Source organism: Corvus brachyrhynchos, unplaced genomic scaffold (assembly GCF_000691975.1).
Source record: "Corvus brachyrhynchos isolate BGI_N302 unplaced genomic scaffold, ASM69197v1 scaffold175, whole genome shotgun sequence".
Classification (NCBI taxonomy): domain Eukaryota; kingdom Metazoa; phylum Chordata; class Aves; order Passeriformes; family Corvidae; genus Corvus; species Corvus brachyrhynchos.
In genome coordinates, this window is record NW_008238448.1 from 1,119,609 (window position 1) to 1,146,361 (window position 26,753).

At 36.9% G+C, this 26,753-nt stretch overlaps 1 protein-coding gene across 1 annotated transcript in view; it reads right to left on the bottom strand.

Annotated features, from left to right (window-relative positions):
* Positions 1-26,753, bottom strand: part of CENPE (centromere protein E) — a 38,893-nt gene that overhangs the window by 11,351 nt on the left and 789 nt on the right. Inside the window, exons 2-35 of the mRNA XM_017736730.1 lie at positions 26,547-26,638; positions 25,612-25,701; positions 25,415-25,533; positions 24,234-24,353; positions 23,239-23,320; positions 22,960-23,027; positions 22,808-22,879; positions 21,229-21,280; positions 20,327-20,414; positions 20,015-20,141; positions 19,246-19,365; positions 18,041-18,199; positions 17,554-17,698; positions 15,668-15,762; positions 15,298-15,354; positions 15,049-15,216; positions 12,984-13,058; positions 12,609-12,731; positions 12,116-12,250; positions 11,355-11,532; positions 10,742-10,896; positions 9,413-9,727; positions 8,261-8,572; positions 7,910-8,068; positions 6,875-7,084; positions 6,038-6,328; positions 5,773-5,931; positions 4,744-4,986; positions 4,010-4,219; positions 2,816-3,106; positions 2,551-2,709; positions 1,522-1,764; positions 455-655; positions 226-372 (exon numbers count right to left, since the gene is read on the bottom strand). Coding sequence (XP_017592219.1) covers positions 226-372; positions 455-655; positions 1,522-1,764; positions 2,551-2,709; positions 2,816-3,106; positions 4,010-4,219; positions 4,744-4,986; positions 5,773-5,931; positions 6,038-6,328; positions 6,875-7,084; positions 7,910-8,068; positions 8,261-8,572; positions 9,413-9,727; positions 10,742-10,896; positions 11,355-11,532; positions 12,116-12,250; positions 12,609-12,731; positions 12,984-13,058; positions 15,049-15,216; positions 15,298-15,354; positions 15,668-15,762; positions 17,554-17,698; positions 18,041-18,199; positions 19,246-19,365; positions 20,015-20,141; positions 20,327-20,414; positions 21,229-21,280; positions 22,808-22,879; positions 22,960-23,027; positions 23,239-23,320; positions 24,234-24,353; positions 25,415-25,533; positions 25,612-25,701; positions 26,547-26,638 — 5,260 coding nt within the window. The remainder of the gene's footprint in view (positions 1-225; positions 373-454; positions 656-1,521; positions 1,765-2,550; positions 2,710-2,815; positions 3,107-4,009; positions 4,220-4,743; positions 4,987-5,772; positions 5,932-6,037; positions 6,329-6,874; positions 7,085-7,909; positions 8,069-8,260; positions 8,573-9,412; positions 9,728-10,741; positions 10,897-11,354; positions 11,533-12,115; positions 12,251-12,608; positions 12,732-12,983; positions 13,059-15,048; positions 15,217-15,297; positions 15,355-15,667; positions 15,763-17,553; positions 17,699-18,040; positions 18,200-19,245; positions 19,366-20,014; positions 20,142-20,326; positions 20,415-21,228; positions 21,281-22,807; positions 22,880-22,959; positions 23,028-23,238; positions 23,321-24,233; positions 24,354-25,414; positions 25,534-25,611; positions 25,702-26,546; positions 26,639-26,753) is intronic.

Below are 26,753 nucleotides of genomic sequence, written 5' to 3' on the forward strand. Positions count from 1 at the left end.
AATGAAAGCAAGTGAGAGGTTCTGTGAACATTAAACTGAACTCAGTTGACACAAGATGTGCAATCACTGAACAGCAACAGCAAATCAACTGATCCCATGGGTATGCAGCATCTTAGCAAGATATGCAAACCATTTTATACATAATACATAAAAGACTTATGCTCCATGGCAAGTCTCAGTAAGTTCCTATATGGATCCTTAAAACAAGCAGAAAAATAAGCTTACCTTAATTTTCAAGGTTTTTTCTTTCAAGCTATCATCAGCCACCTGCTTTGCAATATCCACCGGGTTTCCCGGAACAGACATATTATTCAGGTTTCTCTGCTTTAGTTGTTCTAAAGCACGTTCCAGTTTTGCCTTTGTTTCAGCACACTAAAATAAAAGCATGCATATTTAAGTACTATTCAAGACAAGAAGTTATGAGGAACTCAGGTATGCAAACTGCAATACTCACCATCTCAGCATTTCTTTGCAATTCTGTCTTGAGCTGGTCCCGCTCAGACCTGACATCCTGAAGAAGTTTCTGTAGCTCATCTTTTTCTTGATTAACTGATGAGATTTGTTCTTTAAGTTGGAAAGAGTCACTAGTTCTTTCAGCTAATAACTGGTCCTTCTCACATGATATGCTATTTAGTGTCTCAGTTAACTGTTGAATCTACAGAAAATAGTGGAGAAAAACACAAATCACAATTTGGTGATTGTGATCTTTATACTCTATGAAGTACTCAAATCAGTTGTGTCAAATACAAAAATCATAATTTTTAATACTAAAATTCATGCTACCAGCAAGAAAAGTTTAAAAATAATTTTGGTGTTCTAGAAACTCAGAAAAAGAATTTACAAGGAAGAGGAGTAGCATGACAACCAAAAAAGTCTACTTCAGTCAGCTTTCGTCTTCTGTAAAGCAAGAGGAATCAAAGGAAAAGGCAATCAACCTCTGTCCGTATCAGAAGAAAATTGAAATAAATAGAAGATGAGCATTAAAAATGGACAATATCTTTATATTTCCTTTACTGAAGAGTAATACCTGCTAAACTGAAGTAATCCACAATTATACTCGTTGATCTACAAAGCAAGAATTTGGCAGGTGAAAAGCTCAAAACTAAAGACTACAAAAAGAATGAGTTGGCAAGAGCTAAGTGCAAGACTTCCAAACAATGTCTATTATTCAGAGAGTGTGCAAAACACCAAGAATTCAAAACCCACTTCAATTCACACTGTCTACACAGTGCCAGTTAAGGTCAGAATACAGGTTGCTGATTATTACATTACATTACATGAAACCTGCACTCATCTGAAAAAGTGACATTCATTACAAAGCTGAGACCAGTTGAGGGTGCTATTAATAAACATCAATAAAGAAACTTAGACAAAATCCTTCACCCATGTTCATTTACCAACCATAAAAATGATGTGCTGAGAATTAAAAATTAAGTAGGATTTGTGTTGAGCAAAAGTTTGAGCACATCGGGAATAAAACATCAGAATACAAAATAGTGAGTAAACACCAAAAGCCCTCACCTTGCTTGTTAGGCTGTCCTCCAAAATCTGTGACCGCCTCTGAACCTTTAACAAATGTTCTTCCCTTTCTTTATATGTCTCTACCATGTGCTGTAGCTCATCTTTCTCCTTGTTAAGTGAAGTGATTCTCTCCAGCTGCTGACACACTTGCTCATTCACTGCTCTTTCAGTTTGTTCCTTTTCTGCCAGTAGCTTGCCATACTCAGCTGAGACACGAGTCAGGTTTTCAGTGACTTCAGTGAGCTGGAAAGAACAAATCAAAACCAGCATTGATATTTGTAATCACCTCTTGCATGGGCAAAAAGAATTTGATGCTTTGGAGGAAAAAAAACCAGTAACATTCTAGAGTTCCTAAATTTTCTTGTCCCAGCAATCAGGTTTGTGTTGAAGAGTGTTATTGGATCATCACTCAGAAGCACTGTCTGTACACGTGGGTTGTTGTAAATGGATTGTTTTGAGGAAGACATCCCCAATGGTTTCCTGGTATAGTAATTAAAAAGAGATGTAACGACTTTGCCTAAAAGCCAATCAAATGTCAGTGCTTCTGCCTCAGTGGTAGGTCAGAGTAAATGTGGAAAAACATGCAAGGCATTCTAAATCCAAAAAAATGCCTCAATTGCTGTATCCACAGTAGATAAGAGACATTACTGTTTGCTAAAATGAAGCCTAAAATCCACACTGGCTTCAGAAATAATAAGTAGAGAACAAATTTACAGTAGTGCAACAAATTAAAAAATGAGCTACGCTGTCTTAAAGTTGCTCAAGGATCTTTAGAATGGCACAGCTACATTATTACATTACAGTTACATTATTAGAAGGAAAAAAGTTCAAGACTGGAAAACGCACAGAGGTCAAAGTGCATTGTTGATTCCAAACAACATTCAGTCGTTCAGCAGCAAGACACACTTAGTTATAAAGCATAGGTTTCTTTATCACATTTACTGGAGCCCTACAAACTGAAGTTTGCAGAAGACATGGGCTGCCAAACCCGACTGAACTCCTGCTTTCCTTGACAAAACTGCTTCTGACCTTCTGCTGCAGTTCATCAGTTTTTTCCTTCAATGCCTCTTGTGCCTTCGAGAGCTGATTTTCTCTCTCTGAAATGCTTCCTTTCAGCTCCACAATAGTCTCCTGGTGTTGTCCAAGAGATTCACGAGTACATCTCAACTCCTCCTGCATCTGTGAGTTCTTTGGACACAATTAAAGTACATTAACACCTGAGCAACACTTCCAAAATCTAAGGGAGAAATCCACTAAAGCTGTCCTCCTCCAGGAAGAGGACTGCTTTTATTACCTTGCTAATTGTCTCCTGTATAGTTTCTCTTAGCTGGTCTCTCTCATTCTGGAGATTCTCCAGTTGCTTTTTAAAACCATCATCAACATCATCTCTCTCTGTCTGGGTGCTCACTTCCTCATAGTCATGTGGTTTTGGAATAACATCTGTTCTCTCCATTTTTTCAGATTCTCCTTGATATTCATTGGCCTTTGCTTCTTCCATTTCATGCAATTTCCTTTGTGCCTGGCTCAGCTCTTCTCTCAGAAGAAACAACTCTTGCTCCATGGATTGTCCTTGCATCTGTGGTATCTATTTTGTAAGAGATGCAAGTCAACACATTCAGGAAGTAGCTTTAGGAGAAGCTTATCTGACACCTTTGACAGGTTGATTATGTACAACAAACAGGGCACTGCTTTAGAGAGATTTGCAATTTTTTAGACCATTAAAATTTGACCAAATTCCACGTGCAATTCAAGTTTCTTGAAAAAAGGGACATGTAAAAATAAAACTTGAAGCAAGAACTTCTTTTAGAAGTTACAGAAGCAGAATTTTGCTGTCTTAGCTTAAGCATGGAGGGGAACAAGAACAAAAAAGCCCAACAACAAACCCCTCCCATCTCAAAACTAGAGACCTTATCTGTATTTCTAGTATCAGCAGTACATAATGCTAGGTAGGCCGAGACAGTTATTTACTTGAAATTTCTTTACTGCCCCTTCAATATTAAAATAGATGCACATGCTTTACTTTTCTTTTGAAGTGTATATATACATATCTTTTTATATATATACACACACACAAGTGCAATCAGCACATGCATTTACAGAAGGTGTTACTTGCAATTTCCCTTTCACTGCCAGGAAAAAAAGTCAGTTCTACGTATACTTTAAAAAAGCAGAATTACCCTTTCCAGATGAGCAATGTTTACCTTCAGCTACTTAATTATAAAAACCACATTCAGGTACAGATCACTGCAGAACATCACCATCCTCTATCACATCAATGTTTTCCTTAGAGAAGAACATTTGTCATATCCTGATACTAGATATCCTTATGTAACAATATGGGTGGCCTATATCTCAAGTACACAATAAATCTGCTGTTTAATGGTCGACAGTCAAGTAACACAACTTTTCTGCAGTGTCTTTTGCAATTATTTCACTCAAGTGAAAGTTTAAATAAGCAAGCTTTCCATTACAGCTTTTGCATCATTACCAGAGTTCCTTCCCCAAACTCTTCTTTTTTCAAAAGTAAAATCTCCAGCTTCTCCTGCAATGAACGGTTCTCTTGGGTAAGGAAAATGATTTGTTCCTTTTGCACCTGAAGCTGGTCACTCTCTCTACAGCTGTTACTTTTGGATTTTTCCTCAGCAAGCCGATCTCTCTCTGATGTGATGATTTTCATTTCTTCTGTCATTTCTGAGATCTGTTTAAAAAAATATGTGAAGGACAGCATTTCCATCAATTCAAAACAAAATTAAATGCCAAAGCTTTGTCTAATTCATCCTCCTACAGTGTTTTTAACATCCAACCACTTTAACCAAAGTAGAAAAGCTTCCAATCCAAACCTGTTATTCAGAGAGTGTGAAAAGCATCAAGGATTCAAAATACAGTTAAGTTCATGCTGTCTACAGAGTGCCTTTTACAAAGCTGGAATCCAAGTTCAAGTACTGATTATTAAATTAAACCTGCACTCATTTGATAAATTGACGTTCATTCTAGAGTTGAACAAATCCAATGGGTTACAAAGCTGAGAAAGGTTTAGGATGTTATTAATAAACATCAATAAAGAAACTTAGACAAAATCCTTTGCCCATGTTCATTTACCAACCATAAAAATGATGTGCTGAGAATTAAAAATTAAGTAAGATTTGTGTTGAGCAAAAGTTTGGCACATCAGGAATAAAACATCAGAATACAAAATAGTGAGTAAACACCAAAAGCCCTCACCTTGCTTGTTAGGCTGTCCTCCAAAATCTGTGACCGCCTCTGAACCTTTAACAAATGTTCTTCCCTTTCTTTATATGTCTCTACCATGTGCTGTAGCTCATCTTTCTCCTTGTTAAGTGAAGTGATTCTCTCCAGCTGCTGACACACTTGCTCATTCACTGCTCTTTCAGTTTGTTCCTTTTCTGCCAGTAGCTTGCCATACTCAGCTGAGACACGAGTCAGGTTTTCAGTGACTTCAGTGAGCTGGAAAGAACAAATCAAAACCAGCATTGATATTTGTAATCACCTCTTGCATGGGCAAAAAGAATTTGATGCTTTGGAGGAAAAAAAACCAGTAACATTCTAGAGTTCCTAAATTTTCTTGTCCCAGCAATCAGGTTTGTGTTGAAGAGTGTTATTGGATCATCACTCAGAAGCACTGTCTGTACACGTGGGTTGTTGTAAATGGATTGTTTTGAGGAAGACATCCCCAATGGTTTCCTGGTATAGTAATTAAAAAGAGATGTAACGACTTTGCCTAAAAGCCAATCAAATGTCAGTGCTTCTGCCTCAGTGGTAGGTCAGAGTAAATGTGGAAAAACATGCAAGGCATTCTAAATCCATAAAAATGCCTCAATTGCTGTATCCACAGTAGATAAGAGACATTACTGTTTGCTAAAATGAAGCCTAAAATCCACACTGGCTTCAGAAATAATAAGTAGAGAACAAATTTACAGTAGTGCAACAAATTAAAAAATGAGCTACGCTGTCTTAAAGTTGCTCAAGGATCTTTAGAATGGCACAGCTACATTATTACATTACAGTTACATTATTAGAAGGAAAAAAGTTCAAGACTGGAAAACGCACAGAGGTCAAAGTGCATTGTTGATTCCAAACAACATTCAGTCGTTCAGCAGCAAGACACACTTAGTTATAAAGCATAGGTTTCTTTATCACATTTACTGGAGCCCTACAAACTGAAGTTTGCAGAAGACATGGGCTGCCAAACCCGACTGAACTCCTGCTTTCCTTGACAAAACTGCTTCTGACCTTCTGCTGCAGTTCATCAGTTTTTTCCTTCAATGCCTCTTGTGCCTTCGAGAGCTGATTTTCTCTCTCTGAAATGCTTCCTTTCAGCTCCACAATAGTCTCCTGGTGTTGTCCAAGAGATTCACGAGTACATCTCAACTCCTCCTGCATCTGTGAGTTCTTTGGACACAATTAAAGTACATTAACACCTGAGCAACACTTCCAAAATCTAAGGGAGAAATCCACTAAAGCTGTCCTCCTCCAGGAAGAGGACTGCTTTTATTACCTTGCTAATTGTCTCCTGTATAGTTTCTCTTAGCTGGTCTCTCTCATTCTGGAGATTCTCCAGTTGCTTTTTAAAACCATCATCAACATCATCTCTCTCTGTCTGGGTGCTCACTTCCTCATAGTCATGTGGTTTTGGAATAACATCTGTTCTCTCCATTTTTTCAGATTCTCCTTGATATTCATTGGCCTTTGCTTCCTCCATTTCATGCAATTTCCTTTGTGCCTGGCTCAGCTCTTCTCTCAGAAGAAACAACTCTTGCTCCATGGATTGTCCTTGCATCTGTGGTATCTATTTTGTAAGAGATGCAAGTCAACACATTCAGGAAGTAGCTTTAGGAGAAGCTTATCTGACACCTTTGACAGGTTGATTATGTACTACAAACAGGGGCACTGCTGTAAACACACACACAGGTGTAATCAGCACATCCAGTTACAGGAAGTGTTGGTTGTGATGTCCCTTTCGCTGCCAGGAAAAAAGTCAATTCTTCCTATGCTTTAAAAAAGCAGAACCACCCTTTCTAGATGAGTAATGTTTACCTTCAGCTACTTAATTATAGAACATTCTTGTGCAGATCAGTACAGATCATTACTATCCTCTATCAAGTTAATATTCTATTTACAGTCAGTCATTCTCCTACTAGATGTCTATATATATATATAAACCAATATGGCTGGCGTATATCTCAGGTAAACCACAATAAACTTGGAGGTACATAATAAACTTAATGAGGTACAGTCAAGTACCATGCCCTTTTCTGCAGTGTCTTTTGCAATTATTTCACTCAAGTGAAAGTTTAAATAAGCAAGCTTTCCATTACAGCTTTTGCATCATTACCAGAGTTCCTTCCCCAAACTCTTCTTTTTTCAAAAGTAAAATCTCCAGCTTCTCCTGCAATGAACGGTTCTCTTGGGTAAGGAAAATGATTTGTTCCTTTTGCACCTGAAGCTGATCACTCTCTCTACAGCTGTTACTTTTGGATTTTTCCTCAGCAAGCCGATCTCTCTCTGATGTGATGATTTTCATTTCTTCTGTCATTTCTGAGATCTGTTTAAAAAAATATGTGAAGGACAGCATTTCCATCAATTCAAAACAAAATTAAATGCCAAAGCTTTGTCTGATTCACTTTCCTCCAGTATTTTTAACATCAAGCCACTTTAACCAAAGTAGAAGAGCTCCAAAACCAAGTCTTAGGCCTTTACCACATGTTTTGTTTAAATTCTGTTTGGTAGTATCTTCTGTAATATTTGCCAGATTTTTATCTAGAAAATGTCTGAAAGGAAGAAGCCAGAGAATCAACCTACTGGATTATATTTTATGCGTCTGTTCCAAAGCATGCAAATTCTGAATCCACCACCATTGACTTACAGGTAGCTAACACCCTTCAACAAAAATCCCATCTCCTGTACTGTGGATTCTCCCACCAGATTAACTGTGCCAGGGGAGCACCAGACGATATTCTCAGCACCCTTCTTTGCCAATTATTGAATAAATAGGCACAAAAACCATTTCAGCAGCCTTCTGTATGTTGGGATGTGAGCTGCCATTGACAATCATGTGTTGCACTTCTCATTGGGACTGTTACAAACCATTAGCCTCATTTCTACACTTAAGTAACCCTTATCTCCTCTTCCATTTCCCCATCCAATGCCACCACTCAAATCCATAACCATGGGGCACACTAGTTAAGCAGAGGTTTATTAGAGTGCACATTACATCTTGAAGCTCTCCAGAAACAGCAGCAGCTGGTAAAGACTTGGATTAGGCAGTACTATTTTCTTGCCCACTTGCTACGAAGAGCCTAGAAAGACATGCAGAAGAGACTACAAGAAGATTAACTGGGCTTCTTGTAATTATCGCATAAAGTTTTACCCGTATTTGGAGTTCTTTAATGGTTTTCCCTCGTGCCTCTTCAACACTCAGAATCTGAGATTCTTTTTCAGAAATACTTTTTTCCAACTTCTTGACAGTATTCTGAGACTCCTTCAGAGAATTCTGTGTATTTCTCAGATCTTCTTGTGCCAAGATGTTCTTAAGAATGAGAGAAAATTGTACAAAGAAAATTTACAAAGAAAAAACAAATATTTTGTAATGTTAGTAAGCATTCCTTGATTAAAAACAACCACACAAACTCCCAATCCTATACATTTTAATATACCTTATTAAAATTATAAGCTTCTTCTTAATATGTATGATCTATTGCTAAAAATGCAAAATTCCTACCATTGAAACAGTGTCCTTTATATCCTCTCTGAGTTGCTCTGTCTCAGCTTGGAGAGACTCCCCTTTTTGCTTCAGGTCATCTCTTTGCTGGGTTAAAGTTTTTATTTCTTCCTGACATTCAGCAAGCTGCTGCAAGACTGCCTGGACCTCTGAATCCTTGGTCTCCAGTCTCAATTCACTAATCCTTTCTTGCTCTTTTAATTGCTCCATTTCATTTAACTTCTGCTGAGTTTGAATAAGATTTTCTCTTAGCTCAAGAAGTTGTTTTTGCTCTGCTGTTTTTTCTTCCAGTTCTTTCATTTTGCTGGAGAGCTTTAGGTTGCAAAGGAAAAGACCAGACACTTTCATTGTAATGCAGAACCCCATTATGTGTACGTGTTCTCACAGATCCTTTTATGAGCTTAGAAAGGATAAGAGATGCTAGCTAGCAAGTTTGTAATTTCTCTTTAAGTCACTGCTTATACTCTTGCCCACATTAAATAAGCATTTGTTTATGGAACTGTCCTGTGATTGCTCCTTAGCAGCAAAAGTCTTACTAAAACACAGCATTAACATGAAACTGTAGCATAGATTAGCAGTTATCAAAACCATAGCTGGAATATGACAACCATAGCAGTGCCCAAAGCTTTGTCAAAAATATGTATCTTTAACTTCCTTTTCTTCTTAAATATTTTAATATTTATTTTTCTTTTCTAAAGGTAAATTTCTGTGGCTATACTCTCTAGTTTGAATGAACTTCTGTTCTGAAAGGTCTCCAGTTCCTAATGAGGAAACTTTGTTTCTATGACTTTATATAGAGTAGGTGTGAGCAGCATTGATGGGAAAAAAAAATTACGTAATAAAGATATTACTTAAGAACAGGAAAAGAAGAATTAAAAGGTTGAATACAGAATGAGAACCTGGAGCAACATGTATTTCTTTACCTGCAAAAAGAGACCATTGAGCTGTGTGGAGGACAGAGCTGCATAATCCTTCAGCATTATACCCCTGGCACAGAATAAGTAATATCCACTCATGCCAGAGGAAGTCAGTGATATTGTCATTTACACCTTTTAAGAGTATTTCTCCAAAACCTCTTTTTTTTTTTTTTTTTAAACACTATGAATTAATTCCTCAAGTCTCATATGTAAAAAGGAACAAGCTGACACTGACCTCTAATTTCACTTCATCCAAAGTTGTTTTAGACTCTTGTGCTTCTTTCAGCAGACATTCTATTTGGAGCTTCATTTGTTCATTGGTTTCTGATGCAGCTGTGTATTTTTGTTCTATTTCTTCATGGAGCTGTTTAACTGCTACATATTGCTGATCAGACTTCACATATTTCAGTTGTGCATCTGCTAGATTGTGTTTTGATTTTTCAATTTCTTCAGTCATGTGTTTAAGTCTCACTTCATTATCAGCTACTTCAGAAAGCAGCTTTTCATTTTCCAGTTTTAATAAGCGTAACTCCTCACATTTTTCAAGAATCTGCCAACAGAAAAACAATATAGAGTGTTTTCTAAATCAGTATTTGTCATACCTACCTAATAAAAAACAGGTACATGTGAAGATACAGGAAATAAAGTACAGGCAAACATACACCACAATACATTGGGTTTTACTTTGTTGGGAGGGAACTGTCTAGCAAAGGATCTTTGAAAGACAAGGAAGACAGTCAAGCCCTTTCCCAAGTCTTGAAAAGTCTCTTCTAACTCTTCAGATATTCTTCAATACTTCCCATTTCCTATGTTTGAGCTAAGATTGGACTCCTAAACGGAATATTTACATGTATCAATACTTTCTTCATGATACAGAGATGAAGTTGTTAACATCTAATTATGCTTTGCTGATTAGTGGAAGTAGACCCCTTGAGGGTTTGGAACTTTTTGCAAAGCATTAATGAGTTTGTAGATTACTTCCCCTGAATAATTTTCACCTGCACATGCTTAGTAGCAAGGGATTCTTAGGACAAAGAAAGTTAGAAAGTGTTTGCAAACAAACCCTTTAAAACATATACAGCATACTTAGTCTACTAAGCCCTTACCTGCCAGGAAATAAAAAAGTTTCCTAACAAGTTTTCCAGAATTTGCAAGGTAAATCTCTCACTTCTCAAGCAGAATTTTTGCTAAGAGATCTTGACATTTTCTCTTTGCCCAATTAGACAAAAACCCCCAGTTTTAGAATAGTGTCCAGGATGAAACACCATTATGACTATACATTCAGGTATCAATGGTGACCATAGCAAATAAACATGCAAATGGTTGGACTAGAAAATCATGATCAATTATAGTAGACAGTGACTAAAAATATGATCTTAAACTTACTCCTAGCTACAAATATGAAATATCTGAGAAGCGACAATTTAACAAACTTAATTGTAAAACCTCAGGTTGACTTATGACAACTTTTGGCTTTAAAACTTCATATCCAATAGGCCTCCATTAGTACATTACCAGTGAAGTACAATACAAAGCCAAAAAAAAAGGTTAGATTTTGTTTTACCTCTTTCTTCTGCATCTCAACAGTATTTGGTAGAGACTGAAATTCCGATAGCTCATTTACTTGTTTTTGTAGGAGTGCATTCTCTTTCAAAGCATTTTCTAGTTCTCCTTTTAAGTCAGCAGCCTTTTTTTCCAGCTCCACATGAGAGAGCAAATCTAGAGAATTAAGTTTAGACTAATTAGCAAATGCAAGAGAAAAAAGCATGTTTTAAATTAAGCAGAAGACTTATAATGTATATGGATGTCATATCGTTATAATTCCAGAAAAGTATATTTTACTGTGGCCAATAATTAAAAGACTAAGCTCCTGGTCTGAATTCTGTCAGCACTTGTTTGGTTGATATCCAGTTTATTTTAGATTCTCTCCAACAACCTCAATTAACTTGACTGTGCAAAATACAAACCCATCTGTAAACTGAAGTCTTCCAAAAAGTTCAAGGAAGTGCTCAAGTAGTTACTCCATGCCCACAATACCAGATACCCCAGTATATTTATACTGACAGAGTCTCCAAGTATTGAGGAAGACAAGAGCCAAAGCCTTGCCTATCCTCCCACCATTACAGGGAAAAGGGAGGAGAGGGGGAGCAGGGAAAAGGCACCACATGGAACAGTACCTTTTGGAACTTTACCCTCCATGAGCGAAGTCAGTCTTGTGTTTTCTTGAAATAAAGACTGCAGCTCTCTCTGCAAGTCAGCTTGCATTTTTCTGTAACTGCTTTTTCCCGCTTCTATTTGGCTTTGGTATAATTGAACATCCTTTTGCATTTGGTTGTGGTTATTTAAGAGTTCATTCTTCAGGAAAACAATACAACACGCAAGTCACACACAAAATAAAAGTCTTTGTGCTTGACATTTAAATAATGCATCTGGTACATTTTCTGTTGTCACTCTGACCAGCTTTGACCTTGATAAATATGGCAGAATAAGGCAGAATTTAACAACTGCATTCCTGTCAGAATCCTGTAACAAAACATACCTTAGAGGTCAGGGCCATAACTGCTGCTGTATTTTGTCTTTACTCTTTCAAAGCTCAAAGTAAGCTCCATACCACTTCTGAGTTCACCTCTCTTACTCTTCTTTGTTCTCTGGTAAAATTAGGTCTGAAGTCTTATGTCCTAATAATGCCTTAAAGACTGTTTCTTTGCTCACTCTCTCTCCTGGCAAACCTAAAACTAACCACCCACTCCTGTGGAAAAAGCCTTTACTTTCTTTTTATCTCTTTCCTGAAGACCCATTTTCCACAAATTGCATAATAAAACTATTACTTCAAGTATTTGGAGAAAGCTACTAACTAGTGTTCCACCACACTGGTGGCCTTCTTCACTAGTCTGGAAGCATTTGCTACAGCTATAAATGCAGTTCAACAAGTACTTGCCATCTTCTCCTTCAACTCCAAATTTTCACTTCTGAGAAAAGCAGATTCCTTTTTGGCATCCAAGGCTACAGCTTCACTGTCTAAGAGGGATTTGTTCAGCTGCTGAATTTCCTCAATTAGTTTATCAGAATCTCCCTGAAAAAGACAATACTCAAAGAAGTAAAAACCTATATAGCTATCATAAAGCAAATGTGTTCATTTTACTGTGGTTGAAACGTAAATGCAGGCTTAGAAAACTCAGTAAGTTTACATTAAGAGGAAGAGTAGCAGGCTGTTTGAGAGATGGGATAAAGAACAGTGTTTCCCATAGCTTGACTTCCCCAGAGTACTGCTGTATGATATGTAGTAATTAGCATTTTAAGCTTTGTAAAACAAAATATCCTAACACATCTCTGGGGAAGCAGATGCTTATCATACCCAGGTTATACCTAAACTTAATTCAACTCAGGAAAACCAAAGTGATCTCTCAATCCACTAGAAAACTCAAGTTTACCACTGAGAAAGATGTCTCCTTTTGTTCCACTCTTGCTTTTTGTAATTCTTCTACACGATTCTGTAGTATTTTTATTTTGTTCTCTTTCTCTTTCAGCTGTTCCAGTTTAGAATTTATTTCTGCCTAAAAGATGGGGAGAAAAAAAAAAGGGGGAAAGAAGCTTCTAGTGCTCAGTTTGGTTTTTCAGGTTAGAATTTATCAAAACCTACATGGAAAGCATTCATGATTTTTAGAGATATCCTCCTTATAGCTGGTCAGATTAACCAGAGCCCAATGATGTCCAGCTTGTCCTCAGCAGATGCGGTATTTCGAGCTAAACAGACCAGGCACATTTCATACAAGTCTTACTACCTGCAAATTCATGGAGAGGCTCACCTTAAGTTCCTCATTGTACACTTCAGCATTTGAAACAAGATTCTTTAAGTTGGTAATTTCATGCATTAGTTGAATCTGTGGAGCAAATTAAAGCAAAATTGCAGAGGATGTTAGAAAGCACCCACACCGTAGTTTTAGTTGCCAACACCATAAAAACAAGCCAGGTCTATCTTCTGTTTTCTTTTTTATTAGTGGGCAAACCGTGTACATACTCACACATCTACTTAAACAGCTACAAAGCACGATGCTATGTATCCTTTCAAAATGGAGAGATGAGATGCAAAGCTCTGGTTTAGCTTCCCAGTAATTAGAAAGGATTCAAGTACAATTTAATCTGCAATAGTTTGACAAGCAAGAGCAATGTGATCAAAGCAATTAATGCAGAAATTGTACAGATAAGATACTTCAAATTCTAGTCATGTTAAGCAGCTTTTTATGACACAGTGCAGATATTTATGATTTAATCTATTCACTAACAGGAATGAGAAGTGAAACAAGCCATGAACACAGTCAGTGGCATTCTCTTAAAGAAGTCACAAGTAGACGACCAGATAGGAGCTTTTTCAATTTCTTTCTTTTGGTCTTTGTTAGAAAAGTTTTACAATAAGCACTCATCTACAAGTACTTATGTATAGTCACAAGCAAAGGTAAGAAAATCCAATCTGCAAGTTTAAGATCAGTGAAAGGCTTTAAAACAAGCACTCTCCTGTGAGTATTCCAATGTAGTTTACCTGTGTAAACTGATATATTTGATCTAATATTTGGTGAAGTATGTGACCTTTCAGTGTTGCTGTAATTAATCTGCTACATGGATATCAATAAATGCTTACATTTTATGGACTGTCTTCAGATATCTGAAAACAAATAATTCAAAAAGCAATGCTTGCAATGGAAACTACTTCAGACATTGCATCTGTTATTAGATACCCAAAAGCTTTGCAGGGGAAAACTGTAATTTAGGATTTGTTAAACATGGAAGATAGCACATTCAGTCTAGCATACAAATCGTCTTCTAAAAAGAATCTTAAACACAAGCTAAATGATAATATTTTATAGATCAATTTTCTTTAAGATCCATAAATCATTGTAGGGAACACAATGCAAACAAGCAGTGATATTGTTAAATTGTAACCTGAAATAGCAATGCAAAAGGATGTAACAAACTTCAACATTAGTGTCATGATCAGAGAATATTACAGAGACTAATATGCATGAGTAATGTCCAGCAAAGGTATCAGGAAAGAAATGGAATAATACATCCATGTTTCAATACCTCAAGTTGCTGCTTTTGTTTTTTTGGTTTTTTTTTAACCATAATTTATTTCACAGTCTAGCCTTTAGGCAGGTAGAACCTAATACAAGTAGTAAGTATTTTAGACTACAGAATCGGAGCATAAGCATTTGGACTAACAAGGAACATCTCCAGTAACCACACAAAGAGGTGAAAAGAACTAGAAGTCAACATTTCCTATATTCTAAGTTATCCAGTAGATAACTTCACTTTTTTTTGTGACTTCCTGGCACAAAATACAATGTTTTGATTTTCCAGACATTACTGTTTTTCCTACTATTTTAAAATAATTTTATGACTAAGGTAAAAAATATGTTAAAAGTTAATGCTCACATAGCTCTGACTTTTGGCAGTCCATGGACTATCTTGGGTTGTAAGACAAGACATTTCACACAAGAAATATAGGAAATATGGTTTGGCAACCATATTTTAACTTCAAACCAGTTCTAAAATGTATTTAAGCAGCAAAACAACTGCCTCAGAAGTCTAGACTGAAATTCAGATCACACATTTATAAAAATAACATAGGTACATATATACACACAAATACATGTTTAACCAGGCTTCAGTATGGAACTCTCCAAAAATTTGTCTGAATTCTACACTCCAAGTAAATCCAGTTTAAGACCTGGGTTTATTTATTCTGTTGCTGAATGGAGCTTATAACACCATCTGTTTGTGAATCAACATCCAAGGCTGAATGTTGAATAAACTGAATAAACTCTAGAAAGTATTTGAGCATAGACAATTCATATCTCTATTTCAATGCCTTACCTCATGATCTTTTTGTGTTTGCTTTTCCAGTGCTTCGAATTCATCTATTTCTGTTTTTTCCTTCAGTTTCTCTTTAATTTCATTTATTTCTGATTTCAACTGCTCATTTTCCAGCACAAGGTTATTGAAGTTAGCTTGCAGGACGTTGACCTCATTTACAGCAATATCCTGAAGAAGCAGCACAAGAAACTTTTAGAAGCTGTTGCTGCAATGTCAGCCTTATTTCTAGAAAATTCAGAACAGACCTACCTTTTCTAGTGCTAATGCTTCACAGAGTTGCACAGATTCTTCAAAGTCTTTCTGAGTCTAGAAAAAGAAGCACTCTCAGTTAGCAGATCTACAAGATCAAGCAAGTTGAGCATTATATTCCTTGTTGCTTGTCTTTTCACAGCTAGTCCTGTTTAAAGACCAAAGTTGACTGGATCATCTGCCACAAACCCATAGAAGCACAGAACCATACCACAGCTCCACAGACATGTCCAAGAGACTTTCTAACCAGTTTCAGTAATTCTGCAGACACAGAATACTGGTGTCCTACAGAAGAGTAAGGCTGATCTTACTGAGAAGCATGTTATGCATATGCATAGTATTAGAAAGTCAAAACAGATTATGATGTTACCCAATTCATGTTAGGACCAGCAATCCATTCTGCTTCTGAAATTTGATCAGGAACCATCAGGGAAGGGCTGTCATATTCCGAATTCTCTAAGGTAGCTGAAAAGAAAGATGTATTAACAGAAGTACCAGTAGGTTTTAAACAGAGCATCAACAATTTTCTCAGAAAATAGTTCTACCACATTGGAAACAATCATTCAATGGCAAAAACACAGCACACTGAGTAGGACTTCTGACTCTCATGATTTTCTGTTGTGAAAGGGAACACCACTGAAGTCCAGTCCCTATACTTAATGCCAACCATCTTATCACAAGTTAATGAAGTCTAAACCAAACCTAGAATATATACTTAACTACAGACTAGGAAAAGTTTGACTGTCAAGGAAAGAACCACTCAACAGTAATCTGCAAGACATAAAGAAAAAAAGCCCCAGGAAATTCACATACAAGCAAAAAAGTTTGACTGAAGGGTAGGTAATAAGGATGCAAGAAGATGTAATTCAGCAGCAATATTGCTGAATTGTCCTCTTGTCTTCAGTTCAATTTTCTTAGAAAATTTTTTTCCAATTTTCAGTTTGCTCCTCTTATGAGTCCTTGAATTTCTCTGTCTCAATCTGATATTTGAGTAATGACTTCCTTTTCTTGTTGAGGATTTTGGAATTTTACACACAGACCCCTCTCCATTTTTTCTCCTCCTTTTTGTGGGGATAACATGGGTCAAATGGATAGTCTGAGTTAACACTTTCCACAAAAACTGGGGGCTTGGGGTAGGCTGCACAGAAGAAGTGTTTGTGTAGACCCCGCCATTTACCTCACAACTCTAACCTTTGGTTTCAAGAAATTAAAAGCTCAATATTCAGGGAAGGTGGGGTGGTAGAAGCAATTTCCTTGAGAAGCATGTACAAGAACAGTTGGAGTTTTGTTAATTTGTGCTATCAGAGAATCAACTTACTCCCTTTGGGAAATGTAATGCAATGCTTGCAAAGTTATTTATCAGGAATTTCACAGAATCATGGAATGGTCTGGGTTGGAAAGGACCTCAAAGACCATCTAGTTCCAGCCCCTCTGCCATGGGCAGGGACACTTTCCACCAGACCAGATTCATCAAAGCCTCATCCAACCTGGCCTTGAACACTTCCTGGGATGGGGCATCCACAGCTGCTCTGGGCAACCTGTGCCTCACCACCCTCACAGTGAAGAATTTCTTCCCAATATCTAATCTAAACCTACTATCTCAGTTTAAAACCATTCCCCCCACTATCTCTGCATGTCCCTTCCAGCTTTCCAGTATGCCCCTTTCAGGTCCTGGAAGGCTGCAATTAAGTCACCCTAGAACCTTTCGTTCTTCAGGCTGAACAATCCCCATTTTCTCAGCTTTTTCTATAGGAGAGGTGTCCCAGCCCAGTGATGTCTCTGTGGTCCTCCTCTGGACTTGCTCCAACAGGTCCATGTCCTTCCTGTGCTGGGGACTCCAGAGCTGGACACAGCACTCCAGGTGCAGTCTCAGGAGAGCAGAGCAGAGAAAGGGGCAGTATCACCTCCCTTGACCTGATGGCCATGCTACACATTATTTCACCTGAAGAATAAGACTTATTCTCCCTCTTTATTTGAAAAGCCTTATTTCCAGCACAAGAACTACTGGTATTACCATGCTAAACTCACTTCCCTTCCAGGCAGCATTCTTTGCTGGCAGACGAATGAGACTTCCTTGCAGGCAGCTTTTAAAACGGAGTTCATGAAATATCATCTGATTATAGTGCCAACTAAAGTTAGTTTTTGTATTGTTAGCAAATTAATTTACTTTTTAACTTCGATTTATTAAAAAGGGATTACTTGTGATTTCAAAGGTGATTTGCAGACTTTCCTTATTTTTTCCCCAAAGTTACTTACAATCCTCCACATCTGGTACTGCTGGCAGAGACAACTTCATTTTTTTTGTTTCAGTCAGCATTGCATTTTCAAAGTCTTCAATAAAGCCCACATTTCCCTGGCTTATTTTACCAGGAGCCCAAGTAACTCTTCTTCTTCTCTTGGCCTTTAAAAAAGTATTTACAGAAGAAGTGATAAAACCAAACCACCAGGAAGAGTAAATGTTGCCTCAGACTAGTTCTGTATCAGCAGTTAACTAGACAGTATTTTTGCAGTTTCCCCAAAATTATTTGGAAAGCAAAAAAGTCCCTGGAGTCTGTTTATCACAAGGCAACATTGAATTGATACTCTGAAGTTAATTTAAAAGTTAGCCCTCTAAAAATATGAAAGAGATGTGAAAATTGCCCATCATACTTACTTTTCATTATTAATATAAACATATGTATTTAATATTACTTTTTGCAAAGTATTTCAGAGTTATCAAGTAAAATCTAGAACAGGTGCTTACTTTAACATTCTGTTTTGAGGCAAAGGAAGCAGAAGTCACCAGCATCTCAGTTAAGTTTCGTATTCTGTCTTCCTGTACTTTTTGAAGGGAATTTTTTTCTTCCAACAGTTGGGCCAATTGGTCCTTTTCCATTGCATGAATCTGAGTTTTTGAAGACACCTTCCATAAAGAGAATATTAATCAAACTGACATTTTAAGAGCAGAAACTACTCCTACAGAAGATACACAATTACTGATATTTAAAAACAACTCTACACATACACTCTTTTAAGTCTGGAAGAGGAATCTTTAAGCATTAATTATGAAACTGACAATTTAGTCTACAATTTTACTGCAGACTTCGTATTTAAAAGTGGTCAAAACTCCCAGAAACAATACAGCCTCAAATTTTTCTAGGTACAAAAAAAGAAAAAAGAGCATTCTTTCAAATATAACTCACTACCTGCAGAATGCTGCAAATTCATTATCATTAAAAAAAAAAAATTCTAAAAGTTTTCTCTAAGGATACTTATAATTTGCAATAAAAAAGTGTGCATAGTTTTATTTAATGCGCTAGAACAGTATGTTCAGCATTGTTATTTAATTGTGCTTTATGCTTTATCATCTGTGGTCTAACAAGACTTGCAAGATTGTTCCACAGCTCCACAGGTTTTTAGAGAAAGGAAAACATGAGACACTACATTGTTTGGTGAGAAGTTGCTATTATTCATTTTCTAAATGCAACTTCCACCTATACATGACCTAAGTTTTTCCAGGGATATTCATGCAGTTGCAACTTCCTGCAACTCAAACTGAAGTTAGACATCAGTAAGGGAGGAGATAATATGAAGTTGGGGTCTTTAACAGACATTCAATCACTTCTTACATTATTTAATTATATTAATTGTTTCTTTTGATCAGTTAAAGTGTGCTGTAAGGCATCACAAATTTCTGTTTCTTAACGATGTTAACCTACTGATTAGGTGTAACCAACTGACAATTCTGTTAGTTGATATCATTCAGTCTTAGCTTTCACACAGAGATGTTGATTATCATTAGTTGTTCCAGACTACACATCACCCTTTCCATTTCGATTCTCTCAAAAAAAATTGCAGATATTGCTTTAAAGAGTTCACCTACCCCTCCAAATTTAACTGCTTTTGGTTTAAAACAGGTGGTCTCCAAATAGCTATCAGTACTAAGGATAGATTTATTTTATTACATACTTCCTCCAGCTGCTTTTTCAAATCTAGAATTTCTTTGCGGTATCTCTTCAGGAGGGCATCATCATCAAGTACTTCATTGACTTTTGGTGTATTCTTCATTCCTTTGGCTGTATTGGCAAACTGGAAGAACATTCTTTCATGGGCAATAGTTCGAGAACAAATATACAAAAAGACTTACTCTGTCCCGTATTTCCCAACAGAATTAAAGGGAGAGTTTATTAGATAAAGAGCAGCATATAATAGGACACAAATATTTGAATTAGCTTTTTTTAAAATGTATTCTAAGCTTTGAAAAGGTAAGTTTTCTTTGCTTGATACTAATACCTAAAACATGAAGCATAACATTTAAGTAAGAATATCCCATATTATTTTTTATTTAATAAAAAGCTTGAAAGATCATCAAAAAGGAAGACAATCCTACCTAAAGAATATATACTGATCATTAACAGTTCAATTCCTGTAGTGTCTGACATCTTGTGCTAGCAAAGGCTTCTCTAACTATGTTTGGAAAAGGCAAATGAGATAAAAGCAGTTATCTTCTGCCTGCAAAATGAGAGAAGGAGCTTTGTTCCAACTTTCAAAAAGCTCTAGGTAGACAACCTAGCACAAGATGACTGGGAAAAGATGCTGTGTACAAAAAAAAATTTCAAGTTCTGAGTTTACAGAAGCCCTTCAGAAGATCCAAGTCATTAAAGATTCAGCAGATTACATTTTCCACTCCTCAAACCTGTCTACAATGAGTTACTAGAGAACAGGTGAGAAGCTTTACCTGAAGAGTACTGAGTGTCTCATCAAAAGAAACAGGAGTAATTGTACAAATAATAACTGTTTTAGCATTTCCTCCAAGGGAGTTCTGCAGAATTCGAGTCAGCTTGCTGTCTCTGTAATTTATGAAGCTAATAAAAAAGAGGCAACAAAAAAAAAATTCAGATATTTTGCATAGAAGAAATACAGTAAGTATATTTTCTAGAGGTAGTAGGTTATTTGAAACATTTACCTATTTAAGATTATAAATAAGAGACTTTAATTTCTTAGTTTAGCAGTGCCTTATCTTATAACAGGCATACAAACAGTTGCTTACCCAGAAGGGTCATCACAAAGCTTTTTGATAACTTGACCCAGAATGAACAAGCTCCGATTTATATTGCATCCTTCTTTCAGTCGAACACCTAGGTACCACACATACTATTATTATTATTTCAAATTTGAAACAGTATTTAGATGCATTTTCAACCTGTCAAGCTTTTGTGCTATGCTATGCTCAAAAGGATTGTCCAAGAGTTAAATCTCAAGTGCCGCAATGTGCTGTGACTCATCAGCAGGCAGTACCCAAGCCTTTATGATAGCCAAAATGCATTGAAATAAAATAGCAATCAAAAGTAAACATTTAGAACCTTTACATAGTAAGCAGCTGGGCCCATAAGAACTACAATTTTGCTGCCTGTTTAAATTTTGCAAATGCCCACATTTACACATACAACAAATCAGCCTTAGATACAAGTTTTAGGTTAGGCATTCTTTGTAAGAGAGAATATTACTTGTGTCCTTCTCAGATCGCTTTGTTCTGATCAAGGCACTTTTGTGCAGCTTCATGCTGTCACTTAACAGACAAGCTTCTTCTTAACTGAAGAGTGAGCCATCTATTCACTATTCACCTTTACACACGAGCCCCTAAAAAGCTTCTAATGATTTTGCTATTACAGGTACATGTTCACTGAGTCATCTCCATTCTGTTAGTTCAGTGCAGGACTGTTGCTGGGCCTGCAATTCTAGAAAAGGCATATTACTACTTAATTGTTTGCATTTCACAGCATTTACAGTATTTTCCTGAGTAGATAATGCCCTACCAAGCAGAAAGGGCCTTATTTATAAACAATAAATAACACAATAGCACATAGATCAAACAATTTCCTTTTTATCATAGTTTCTCATAAGGGTCAATTAACAGAAGTGGTTGTCAGAGAAGCCTCATTTAACACTCACCTTCAGATCCTGTTTGACTAGCTCTTTCACTGCCTGCCAGATCTACCAGGTTCTGTAAATTCATTAAATATTTCACAGATTAGTTCTGAGGCAGTTTACTTTAAATTCTCCTAATTCTAAGTACCTGCTAAGAATTTCATAAACTAAACTTAAAAAAAAAAAAAAAAGAAAGAGCAAAAAAAAAAGCAAGGGGTCTGTCATTACTGGAAGTAATGCACAGCTGCTACACACAACCAATACTTCCAAGGTACATAAGGACATGGAGTAAGTTTGTAGGAACTCTGTTATACCACCCAAATAGTGTTTCAAACTCTCAGCGCAACAACCTCTGCCCTTGGTCACATAAACACAGTTTCTCAGTACAGAAGTGTTAACTACTAATTCCAGCTGTAGGAATCTTTCATGGGAAAGAGCCTAGGTGAGATTATCTAGTGTCCTGGCCTGAGTTGGCTGTATGTCTCTCCTTGCCTGTCATTGTGGAGATAAGGAAAAGAAATTAACTACCAGAGGAAAAGCCTCACTCTGAATCTGGTTCAAAGCCAGCTAGAACATTATGGCATCCCATAATGATTTGCCTGACCAAGTAGCCCTCACTTTAGTTGGTTTTTGCTTCAGAGGAGTAAAATCCTGTACTAACTCCACCAAGCAGCAACAGACCAAGAGGGCCAAAATCCCTCTCCCCTCATCCCTGTTACTCATCGTTACTCTGAAGTCAGTTGGAACTGAGATGGGGCAGAGGGGGTGGTGTAGGAAGAGTGGATACCATAAGTTGTGGTAAGCACAAAAAGCAGGTATTAGTTTCTGGAGATACTGCATGAGCAGTGTTTTGAACCAGAGCTTTCTCACATGAAGCCAGAACAGAAAGCTCTTTCCACAATGCATGTGATTAACCTGATGCTATTTCCAATTCTGAGTAAGAGTGCTCATCAGATTTCAGCAGGCTCAAATAGTTTCACACTGGTTCCATTCCCGCAGTTGTTTGAGATCATTTTCTGAGAATCAAGAAAAGGCTGTAGAGAAGGCTTCTGAAACCGTAACATTTCCCTGGAGACGTCCAGTGCTATTCCCCCCAGATTATGGTATTCCATATACCAGTAATCCATTGGAAGAGATGCTAAGTAGGGTTACTTCTGAAAAAAATGAATCTTTTGGCCATTGCAGATGTAGAACACTGCATATGTTCTTTCAATAACAACTAAATTTGATGATAAGCAAAGTCTTAAGGTTACCCATTTTACAAGTTATTTCACTGGGCTTGTCAGTGGTCAGAAACAATTGTAGGGGAAGATACATCTAACAAAATGCAAGAGCACTCTGACATAGTTTCTTATGCTCCTGGAAGGGCATAACACTCCCCAGTCTGGCATGAATAACTCTCATGTAGAATTTCCTTTGGTGGGAAGATCTGCTCTAGATAATGCCCCAGGAGTCTCCCTCTATACTTAAGAAACATCTGTCAGAATCAACAATGAAGAGCTTTTGTAAGTCATTATGAAGTACCATTACTCTCTCAAACAAGCAGTAACAGTAAGTTCTCTACCTAAGCTGTACTCCAAGAAGGTATTAAATAGACATTTACCAAGTGGGAAACCATGACTGCTCCATCACAGTTTGCATTTGCAGGGTCACTTCGTTCTCTACTTTCAATGATCTAGAAATGCAAAAAGTGCAGTAAAGTTTTTGTCACTTTGAAAACAATAAAACCACTCCCAGGAGTGAAACAGTTTTTACCATTCTGAAGATGGTGTGAGAACGGCTGCTGTGTTCATTCATTTTTGTTTCTCCATAATGGCGATTTCCTGTCAAAAACCAGTATTAGAATACTTCTGCTTATAATCTGATAAACTGGAGTTAAACAGACAAAGACCACAATTTTAAAACTTTCTGAAAACCTCTGGTTTATGAATATAAACCTAAAAGGATTCTAAATATACCTGATTTATGGTTCTAAATATACCTAATTAACCAACATTTTTTTAAGCTATCAGCTGACATTGTTTAAATACATACTTTCTCCTTTCCTGATCCATTCCATAACTTGTTCTGGGGCAACCACCACTTCTTCAATCAGGTCTTCTACATATGTATTCCTCTATAGAACAAACAAAGTAATAAATTTTACTGAACTCCAAAACCCACTTCAATACATAAAGTTAACATTACCAGCAATTATTATGGTATTTATTCGACAGCTGACTGTCTTTTTACTCCAAACACAAGGGATGGGTAAGGTTTAGACCTTAATCAAAATTGTGGCCTAGGTGTACAAGAATCAAACAACAGAGATTTAGAAAGTTTCCTAAAAACAGAACTGCTGAGTGAAATATCCTTCTTGATATTTTTTAAGGGAATCCAGGAATATATTTCTCAGTAAATCTTATAAGGAGAGAGTTATACAACTGGTAGATTTCCCTTTTTCCTATGTTCCAAACCCAGGATCATTTAAGGCAACCAAAGGGAAAAAACATCCCAAAAACCAAACCAACAATTTTTATTATTTGCTACAAAACTTAATATAAACAAACGGAGGATAGTGTTAATATAGATTTCTCCTTCTATAGTGATCATCTTACAGAATAGTTCTAGTCTCATGGTTATTCTCTGATCACAGTAGAAGAAAAGTGTATCTACTTGGTAGATGATATGAAGATGATGTTAAAGTAACTGTATATGTCAGAAACTTGTAACACATGGAGCTTAACATCATGTTTGTACAAGTGTCATTAGCTAAACAACTCTCGAGTCTTTACTGTCAAAGTTAAATAAACTATACCATCCTGGATAACTTGAAGATTAAGTCTACTTTTATAAAGATGAACTAGCAATAGCAAGCCCAAAGTCACAGTCTTATTCTACTACAAGTGTCCTTCTGTTAATGCTGAAGATACAATTACACAGTTTGTCCCAGAAAAGTTTTCCACTAGATCCTTCTGAAGGTGGTTTTTTTTTTCAACTTCTTTTACTCCAAGCTGATACAATACTTACACCACATAACATCCACTTACATTAACATCCTCACGAATTCCCAGAGGCTTCTTTTTCCTACTATCGCAAAGCAAATCGGTAATTGTTTCATTGTAGATTTCCATGTAAGAAACCCTTAGCAGGAATTCTCTATCCGGAATCTAGTGTTGAAAGGAAAAAAAAAAACAACCAAACAAAAACGGACGAACTCATGGACATCTTTTAATGCAAGTATTCTTAAACTGGAGATAAAGGTTTGGATACTGTTCCACAGATTTCTTTCCCCTCATCCTCTTTGTACATTAGCATCTACCGATACAGAATAGTTTTTCTTCTATCCCACCTCTTTCCAGCTGCATTAATGGTATACCACTTCTAATAGGTTATAAAATTAAGATAACTGCCCTACAGAAGCATGACAATAGTTCTCCTACTTAAATGCTGTTTCCATAACCCATTTCCTCTTGCTTAGGCTCTTTCCTCTCTTATATACCTTGTCTTCTCTCTTTGCTTGCTTGGATTTACTTTGCTGCTGCTTATTCCCCTGCCTCCTTGGTACAGAATGTGGGGGTGAGGAAAGGCTGCACAATGGACTCAAGGAAAGTTTTCTTGCCTTTAGTTACTTCTATAAAACCTATATGGGTACTCTGCACCTCCTTAAAGGAGCAGTGATTATTTCACTTCACTGGTAACAATTACCCGAAACCCTCAAGGCAGAAGCAAGCACTCTGCAAATCATGTTTTGGAAATCACTGCTTTAACATACACTTTCTCCTTACTTTTAGTAATATTGAGCAATTAGCAATTCTTTTGTTAGCCTGAAATAAGTAAATATACTGTCATATTCTTCCCACTAAAAAAAAAGTCTTTAGTTGTTAATTTTTTAGACTTTTAAAATAGCAGAATAAACAAAAAGGTTCACATTATCTTATCTACCACACTAACAAGTGAGTACCTATTTATATTTGTAATCAATGTTTAACATATTTGGAAGGTTAAGAACCCTCCTCACTTTTGTTCTGATTTGATTTCAACTAATAGAGTCCCATTAACTTTTTATTTTAAACCCTCATCTTTGCCAGGCTGGCAAAGAAACTGCAACATATAGTCCAATATAAATGAATTTCCTTCATAAGCCCCTTGATACTAAAACTAACTTTTATGTAACCATCACAAATACTACTAGTCCTTTCAGTCATTTCAATTTAATAGAAGTGCTCACCTCACAAATAATTTTGAACACATGTTGAATCGCCTTAGGGATAATGCCCATGGAATCTTCATTTCCCATCATTGTGTAAGTCTTCCCTGAAGCAGTCTGTCCGTAAGCAAAAATTGTGCCTAGAAAGATGGTTAAATTTCACCAACTATCTCTGAAATACATTACGAAAAGGATTTAAACACAGTTTTAAAACTTACCATTATAGCCTTGCACTGCTGACTGTATAATTGGAACAGCTACACCATCATACAACTGCTGAGTGTTGTCGCTTGAGTGAAAAACACGATCTTAAAACCAAAAAAAAAAAAAAAAAAGAAAGCATGTGAATCCACTCTATTGCAAGTCCAAACCAAGCTGTCATTCAGTATTGCTGACTTCAAGTCCAATAAATGGGCATCATTGTTTGTAGGGTAGTTCAAAGATAAATATCATTGTAATGCTACTAATGCAAGCTTTTAAAATTTTGTTTTAAAATAAGCATTAAACACAAAATCAAGAAAGACACAATGCACAGTAATGATAGCAAGTAAAAAGAATGATGAACATAGTTAAACAGTCATCCCATTTAATCCTAAAAAGTTATGGCTAATTTATCTACAAGGATTGTAAATCTGACAGGTTAGTTGTTAAACTCCGAGCCTAGTGCATGCTTTTACTGAATCTGTATTTTGGGAGAAATCGTGGTAGTAGATACATTCATATTAACAAGTAGAGTTGATCAGTAGGAAAGGACTCCAAGGGAGCCAGTGAGTTACGAGGATCTAACATTCATGCTAGTCACTTTTGGGTTCCCCCTAAATGCTCTGGACTATCCCTTGTTTAGTCTATTTGTAACTGGATTTCACATTAAAAAAACGTGTTCCAAAGGTCACATATTCCAAAGCCACTACAGGATGAATCTGAACAGAGAAAGCAACGTCCAGCAGGAAGCTGACTTCAAAAGCACATCCCAGCACTACCTAAGCCAGAAATCCCGTATGCCCCAATGGCACTCCTTCCGAATTACGAAACTGGGAAGGTTGGGGGACATTGCAAGAAGCTCAGGGCATTCACCACAGTCGACACGTTCAAGAGTACAGTAGCAAAGGTCCGCATAAGTATCAAAATAAAGCAATTGCTTTCACATTCTTACCGTAACTAAATATTTTGGTACCATTCACGTCGGAAACAGTATTATTCTCACTTCTCCAGTGCAGGGACACTTTATCTCCTGAGGCATTTTCTCTAAAAGAAGAGACACTCTGTTATCTTTATTGAGCGAGGACTCCGCTCCCAAAACGCGGGCCCCTTACCGCGACCCCCTCTCCCCCGGCCACTCGCTCCGCATCCCTCCGTCCGC